General features: G+C 48.4%; 1 protein-coding gene across 1 annotated transcript in view; it reads right to left on the minus strand.

Moving 5' to 3' along the window:
- Positions 1 to 3,294, minus strand: part of PRDX3 (peroxiredoxin 3) — an 11,143-nt gene extending 7,849 nt beyond the window's left edge. The window contains exons 1-2 of the mRNA XM_017849769.1: positions 3,190 to 3,294; positions 1,444 to 1,576 (exon numbers count right to left, since the gene is read on the minus strand). Coding sequence (XP_017705258.1) covers positions 1,444 to 1,576; positions 3,190 to 3,225 — 169 coding nt within the window. The 5' untranslated portion in view covers positions 3,226 to 3,294. The remainder of the gene's footprint in view (positions 1 to 1,443; positions 1,577 to 3,189) is intronic.
- Between the last annotated feature and the right edge of the window lie 4,879 nt (positions 3,295 to 8,173).

Consider the following 8,173-nt stretch of genomic DNA (forward strand, 5'->3'; position numbering starts at 1 on the left):
TAATTTTTTGTAATTTTAGTAGAGAGGGGTTTCACCGTGTTAGCCAGGATGGTCTCAATCTCCTGACCTCGTGATCTGCCTGCCTTGGCCTCCCAAAGTGCTGGGATTACAAGCGTGAGCCACTGCGCCTGGTTGAGATGGCGGTTTTTAGAAAGATTAGTCTGGCAGGAGGGAAAGAGGAGCAGGAGAAAGGGAGAGACATGTTAGGAGGTGGTTTCAGTGATTTTTTTTTTTTTTTGAGACAAGAGTCTCGCTCTGTCACCTAGGCTGGAGTGCAGTGACACAGTCTCGGCTCACTGCAACCTTTGCCTCCCTGCCTCAGCCTCCCGAGTAGCTGTGATTCCAGGAGCACACAACCTACCCGGCTAACTTTTTAGTATTTTTAGTACAGAGGGGATTTCACCATGTTGGCCAGGATGGTCTTGAACTCCTGACCTCAAGTGATTCACCTGCCTTGGCCTCTCAAAGTGCTGGGATTACAGGTGTGAGCCACCGCGCCCAGCCTCGATTTCAGTGATCTTACGCATACTGAGGGTACGGATGGGGCAGAAAGAACAGAAAGGAATGGATGCAAGAGAAGTGTCAAAACTGAAAAGGACTTGCTTCTACCTGGGAATGAGGGACAGAGTAGTTTCAATGTCAAAATGCCTGAGACTGCCACGAACAGAAAAAGGAGGAGCTGCTGGGGATGGGGATTTGAAACCAGTGGAGTAAATTTTAAGCCTGTGGTATCACATCACTACTAGAAATATTTTAAAGCTGCAGGGTAGTAAAATTGCAAAACCTCTCAGAATATTTAGCCTACAAAGGCTTTACTAAAATATATATGCTCCCAAACCATTACATATTAAATACGTGCTCTTTCAAAGGCTAGTCAAATCCAGACAAGATATTTTCAAATACCACTCATTATCTGAGGCTGATCTTAACAAAGCCCATATTCTAGAAAAGGGAATGTAAATCTCAAGAAACAGCTAAATTTCACTCAGATTACAGAAGATACCATCAGACAGGTCTGGTTCCTAAGTGGCCAACTGGGGCCAGTACACAGGTTTGAATCTTAGAGCAGCTGCCCTCTCAGGTCTCCAGAGGCTGCCCACCACTCACAGCTCTTCAGACAGTAGATCCAGAAGGCATCTGAGCTCCCAGTAACCCCCTCCTGAACACAGTGGATTAGCAGCTCTGGCAACCAACATGGAAATGTGACAAGGGCAGTTTGCCTCAGTGATTCTCAACCCTGGCTGCACACTAGAATCACGCAGCATGTCCTGGTCTCACCCCAGAGACTGACTTAATTTGTCTAGGGTGGGACTGGGGCAGTGCTGTGTTTCTGAAAGCTCCCAGGTGAGTGTAACATATGGCCAGGGTTCAGAGCCGCTGTCCAAAGACCATGGTTCATTTTTCCTTTACCTGGCTCCAGCCAAGACATGACATAACACTTACTGGTGCTGAATAATTTTGCTTGACTGGAACCAGAACACAGTAAGTTTGTCAAGCTCGTTCTTCCACATGCAGCAGGCCTGCGGGCTGCAGTGGCAGAAATGCCCCAAGGAATGGCACTCACATGTCGGGCAACCTGGAAAGAGAAACTTTTATTAGAAAGTTTTCTGTACTGGTGACTGAAGGCTGAAAGGGCATCATGCCAAGGGTGGTTTCAGCTGTCCCTGTTCCTGTGAACCAAACAGCAAACCCCAAACTCTAAGAGCATGGATTGGGTCTGCACATTCTTAACACTCCCTTCTGCTTCCTTCTCCCAGGAGACTGGAAGGTAGAGGGGAACTATAAGAAAACAAAGACCGGCTGGGCGCCGTGGCTCACGCCTGTAATCCCAGCACTTCGGGAGGCCAAGGCGGGTGGATCATGAGGTCAGGAGTTCAAGACCAGCCTGGCCAAGATGGTGAAACCCCATCTCTACCAAAAATAGGAAAATTAGCCAGGCGCCGTGGTGGGCACCTGTAATCCCAGCTGCTTGGGAGGCTGAGGCAGAATTGCTTGAACCTGTGAGGCGGAGGTTGCAGTGAGCCGAGATCGCGCCACTGCACTCTAACCAGGACGACAGAGCAATACTCCGTCTCAAAAAAAAAAAAATCAAACTCCATGCGCTTAAAAGCAACACAGGGTTCAAAAGCCACGGGACTTGGGCAGGACTTTCCCAGCACTATCTGCTGAGTATGTTCTACCATGTCAAGGTTTTCCTCAGAAAAAAACAAGGCCCCTCCAGCACCAGCGACCAGTAAACAAGTAGAGCCAAGTTCAGTCTCTGGGAGTCTGGAAAAGGCTCAAGGGAAATGTTTACTCAACTTTTTTTTTTTTTTTTTTTTTTTTTTTGAAACAGTCTCGTTCTTTCACCCAGGCTAGAGTGCAGCGGCGCGATCTGGGCTCACTGCAGTCTCGACCTCCTGGGCTCCAATGATCCTCCCACCTTAGCCTCCCCAGGAGCACTGACCACCACGCCCGTCTTTTTTTTTTTTTTTTTCTGTAGAGACAAGGTCTCACTATTATTGTCCAGACTGGTCTCAAACTCCTGGGCTCAAGTGATCTGCCCGCCTCGGCCTCCCACAGTGCTGGGATTACAGGCATGAGCCACCGCACTCTGCCGGTTTGCTCAACTTTAATGTTCAAAATGACTCAGGAGAACGAAAGGGAGTGTGTTGAACCCCACCAGAGAAAGCCGTGTACCACAAGAGCACGACGCACTGCCCACAGTTAAGCAGGAAACAGCAGCAGAAACACGCGGGAGCGGGATTGGGAGGGAACGCCTTTGTGATTTGTTCAGCACTTTGCGCGTTTTTATCCAGTATTTAAGGAGCTGTTCATAGCAACGCCTTGATGTAGGCATCATTCTTTCCATCTTAAGTACACATGCTGAGAAAGGCGAAGGTGCTTGCCCAAGGTCACAGGGTCGGTGGCAGAAGCAGGGTCAGGACCTTAAGTGGAGATGGGCCTGGGGACCCGGGACGCCGAACGAGGACGGACTCGGGGAAGAGACCGCGAGGAGGGACTGAGAAGGGCGGTTCTGCGCAGGCGCATGGAATCTTCCCCGGGGAAGGCCTCTGGGTCCGTTACCCGCGGAAACCCTCCAAGAAGGGCAAATGGCCCTCATGCCCAGAAGCGCGGGATCCTGCCTGGGAAGCACGTTCCCGAAGCCACCAGTGTCTCCGCGCCTGTCCCCAGCCGACAGCCACTCACCGACGCTCGGAGCAACCTTCCTACAGCAGCCGCCATCTTCAGTGCACTCGGGCGCCGCGGGGTGGGCAGCGACGCAGGGGCGGGGCCTACGGTGTGGTGGGCAGGGCCTCTGCGGGCAGGGAGGGGGCGGGGCCGGAGGAGGGGACTGGGCTGGAGGAGCCCCCGCCTCCCTGCCTCCTGGGGACCCTGAGGGAGAAAGTCCCTTTAGGGTTGAATGCTTGGGCAAGTGACACGTGGTTTTCCTACTGTCGCCCCAACCTAAAAAGAACGAATCCAGGCGGGGAATTAGGTATTTTTTTCTGTATTTCCCACTGTTTTGTTAACCTTGTGTGGATTACTGTGTCTACTATTTATGTGACAGGATCCCTTTCTTATTTCAGCCTCAGGTAGAGAGAGACTTCTGGCTTCTGTATGAAATGGAATTAATTACAAATGCAGTTTTAGTCCGTTAATAAGCTAAGTGGGCTAGACACATCAAGGCTTTGCTGGCCTGAAAACCGTTGGAATTGTGTGTGGTCTTCCATTTGGCCTCTCTTCCCAAAATTGGGAAAATTGGGACAAATTTAAAATTTGTTTTTTGTCAATTAGTAAAGCGAAAGTGTTCAGTGGTGAGCATGGTACTTTGAAGCAACCACATCAAACATAGATAAAAAGCACACGGTGGCCTTACAGTAAGTGTGACAAATTGCAATCTTGGAGCTGGCATTTTCTTTTTTCTTTTTTTTTTTTTTTTTTTTTTTTTTTTTTTGAGACAGGGTCTCGCTCTGTTCGCCCAGGCTGGAGTGCAGTGGCGTGATCTTGGCTCACTGCAGCCTCTGCCTCCTGGGTTCAAGCGATTCTCCTGCCTCAGCTTCATGAGTCGCTGGGATTCCTGAGCAGCTGGAATTACAGGCACCTGCCACCACGCCCAGTTAAGTTTTTGTGTTTTCAGTAGAGATGGGGTTTCACCATGTTGGCCAGGCTGGTCTCAAACTCCTGACCTCAAGTGATCCACCCACCTGGGCCTCCCAAAGTGCTGGGATTACAGGCCTGAGCTACTGCACCTGGTCTGAGTTGGTATTTTCCAATCACTAGTCATTCCATTACCAACTTAGTTTCTCAAGTCTTCTTATCACCAAATATCACTTACTATTTTCTTTACATTGGTTTCCCTTTTTTTCCCTTTTTTTTTTTTTTTGAGACAGAGTCTCGCTCTGTCCGCCCAGGCTGGAGTGCAGTGGCGTGATCTTGGCTCACTGCAAGCTCCGCCTCCCGGGTTCACGCCATTCTCCTGCCTCAGCCTCCCGAGTAGGTGAGACTACAGGCGCCCGCCACTACACCCGGCTAATTTTTTTGTATTTTTAGTAGAGACAGGGTTTCACCATGTTAGCCAGGATGGTCTTGATCTCCTGACCTTGTGATCCACCCGCTTCGGCCTCCCAAAGTGCTGGGATTACAGGTGTGAGCCACCGCGCCCGGCCTTTTTTTTTTCCTTTTCTTTTTTGAGACAGAGTCTCACTCTGTCACCCAGGCTAGAGTGCACTGGCACAATCTCGGCTCACTGCAACCTCCACCTCCCCTGTTTGAGCCATTCTCCTGGCTCAGTCTCTTGAGTAGCTGGGATTACGGCCGTGCACCAACACACCCCACTAATTTTTTTTTGTATTTTTGTAGAGACAGGGTTTCACCATGTTGGCTAGGCTGTTCTTGAACTTCTTACCTCAGGTGATCCGCGCACCTCGGCCTCCCAGAGTGCTGGGATTACAGGCGTGAGCCACCACGCCCGGCCGCCCAGTGTATTCTCTAAAATCATCTCAGGTATCACGAGGTGCCACCCTGGGTACCAGTCCCCAGATGTGGAAAGGACTGCCTTGAATGTGTGGGGATGCACGTGTTTCGACTGTTTGACCTCACACCTTCCTTGTGTTTGTTTAATTGGTTTTAATTATGTCTGTGTTAAGCAGATGATTGAAAATAAAAGAAGATTATCATTTTAGAGCTCAAAATCGTACTGTATGCCGGGGGCGGTAGCTCACACCTGTAATCCCAGCACTTTGGGAAGCTGAAGTGAGCAGATCACCTGAGGTCAGGAATGCAAGACCGGCCTGACCAGCATGGTGAAACCCCGTCTCTACTAAAAATTGCAAAATTAGCCGGGCATGGTGGCGCATGCCTGTAATCTCAGCTACTTGGGAGACTGAGGCAGGAGAATCACTTGAACCTGGGAGACAAAGGTTGTAGTGAGCCGAGATTAAACTACTGCACTCCAGCCTTGGCAACAAGCACAAAACTCCATCTTAAAAAACAAAACAAACAAAAAGACCGTACTGTAGTTCACAATGGAATATTATTCATCCATGAAAGGAATGAAGTACTGATACATGCTGCAGCATAGATGAACTCTGAAAACGTTAGCCAAGTGCAAGAAGCCAGACGCAAAAGAACAAACAGTGTATGTTTCCTTTTATATGAAACATCTAAAATAGGTAATTCCAAAGGGACAGAAAGCAAATCAGCAATTGTTAGGGACTGGGAGGAGCTGGGATGGGGACTATTTATTTATTTTTTGTTTTATTTATTTATTTTGAGACTCCCCTGTTTTATTTTATTTATTTATTTTTGAGTCTCCCCCTGTTGCCCAGGATGGAGTACAGTGGTGCGATGTCAGCTCACTGCAGCCTCTGCCTCCCAAATTCAAGCGATCCTCCTGCCTCTGTCTCCTGAGTAGCTGGGACTACAGGTGTGACTGCTATGCCCAGCTAATTTTTTTTTTTTTTTTTTTTTTTGTATTTTTTAGTAGAGGCGGAGTTTCGCCATGTTGGCCAGGCTGATCTCGAACTCCTGACCTCAAGTGATCTGCCTGCCTTGGCCTCCCACAGTGCTGGGATTACAGTTGTGAGCCAATGCACCCAGCCGGGACTGTTTAATAGGTACAGAATTTTCTTTTGTGGTGATGAAAATGTTTTGGAACTAGATAGAGGTGGGTGTAACATAATGAATTAACTAAATACCCCTGAATTGTAAACTTTAAAATAATTAATTTTATATTAGGGGAATTTCACCTCAATTTTTTAAAAAAAAATTAGAAAAAGGCCAGGCATGGTGACTCATGCCTGTAATCGCAGCACTTTGGAAGGCCAAGGTAGGAGGATCACTTTGTGCCCAGTGGTTTGAGACCAGCCTGGGCAACATAGCAAAACACTGTCTCAAAAAAAAAAAAAAGGGAAGAGAGAGAAAAAAAGGTAGAAGAAATAGGGACTAAAAACATTATATACTATAGGCTACTCCAGTGATTTAATAGATCTAAAGATGAAGGGATGGAGAGACCTTCCCAAAATCACATCGCTGGCTAGAAGTAGAGAGGTAGGGCAAGAACCCAGAACTTTCATACCACTGACCACCCAGCATGTGTGTCTGATGGAGTTCAGCCTCAGCACCTTTGCCCTAGCTGACTCGTGAGATGACGTCATCCACACCCTCATCGTCTCCTCTTCTCCCTCATACTACAGGGTATTTTTTTTTGGTAGAAACAAGGTCTTGCTATCTTGCCCAGGCTGGCCTTGAACTCCTGAGCTCAAGTGATCCTCCGGCTCCCAAAGTGCTGGGATTTACAGGCATGAGCCACCGTTACAACAGCCTGCAGTTTTTAAGTACTTGAGCTTCAGTAGCTCAAGTCAACAAAAGGGGAGTGGGGAGGCGGCAAAGCCAAGCCAAGGGGTCGCCTTCTCGTTATGCCCACAGCCCTTTGCCCGCCTCTCCTTTCCCCTTGCTGGAGGGCCCCTTGCTCTCCTATTGTAGGCGTGTGTCTTTTAGTCCCTGCATGCAGGCAGCTTGGCTCATAACTAAACTTCACTGTAAAAATGTAAAGCTCGGTGCAAGTCAAAGCAACAGAGCAGAGTGGAGTTCCCTCAGAATTTCACCTCACTCATCCTGGTTTCAGTTTTAAAGCTCAGAAGCATTAGTTAGTGCCAGCTTATAGGCAGGGTTAGGCTTCAAGGTAACATTACTTAAGGGCCTCATAATTGGCTCTGAAGGCAATTCTTTCTTTCTTTTTTCTTTTCTTTTTTTTCTTTTTTTTTTTGAGACGGAGTTTTGTTCTTGCTGCCCAGCTCAGCTCAGTTCTCGGCTCACTGCGACCTCTGCCTCCCAGGTTCAAGTGATTCTCCTACCTCAGCCTCCCGAGTAGCTGGGATTAGAGGCATGTGCCACCATGCCTGGCTAATTTTGTGTTTTTAGTGGAGACAGGGGTTCTCCATGTTGGTCAGGCTGGTCTCCTGACCTCAGGTGATCAGCCCACCTCGGCCTCCCAAAGTGCTAGAATTACAGGTGTGAGCCACTGTGCCTGGCTGCTTCAAGGTAACATTACTTTCCGTTTTCCATGTAGCCTCCTTCACCTGCCGCTGACTTCAGTTAGAGAGATTTCCTGCATCATTCCTGCCCATTTTAGCCTTTGGAGTAATCTGTTTCCTGTCCTATTAGGTTCCAGGTAGAGAGCCCTCTGGTATTGGATAAAAATTGCATCAATTAACAATGGGTTTTTTTTTTTTTAGAGTCTTGCTATGTTGCCCAGGCTGGAGTGCAGTGGTGTAATCTCGGCTCACTGCAACCTCTGTCTCCTGGATTCAAGAGAGTCTCTTGCCTCAGCCTCCTGAGTAGCTGGGATTACAGGTGCCCACAACCACACCCAGCTAATTTTTATATTTTTAGAAGAGACAGGATTTTGCCATGTTGGCCAGGCTGGTCTTGAACTCCTGACCTCAAGTGATCCTCTCACCTTGGCCTCCCAAAGTGCTGGGATTAGAGGCGTGAGCCACCATGCCCAGCCAACAATGTGATTTGAATCATTAATAAACATGTACTGGAGAGGATCACTCAGACCCTACTGCCAAGGAACTGTGTGTGTATCTGAGGAATACTGATAAGATCATTTAAAAAACCTAGTCCGGCCGGGCGCGGTGGCTCAAGCCTGTAATCCCAGCACTTTGGGAGGCCGAGACGGGCAGAT

The sequence above is a fragment of the Rhinopithecus bieti genome, unplaced genomic scaffold (assembly GCF_001698545.2).
Source record: "Rhinopithecus bieti isolate Rb0 unplaced genomic scaffold, ASM169854v2 scaffold_33066, whole genome shotgun sequence".
Taxonomy (NCBI): Eukaryota; Metazoa; Chordata; class Mammalia; order Primates; family Cercopithecidae; genus Rhinopithecus; species Rhinopithecus bieti.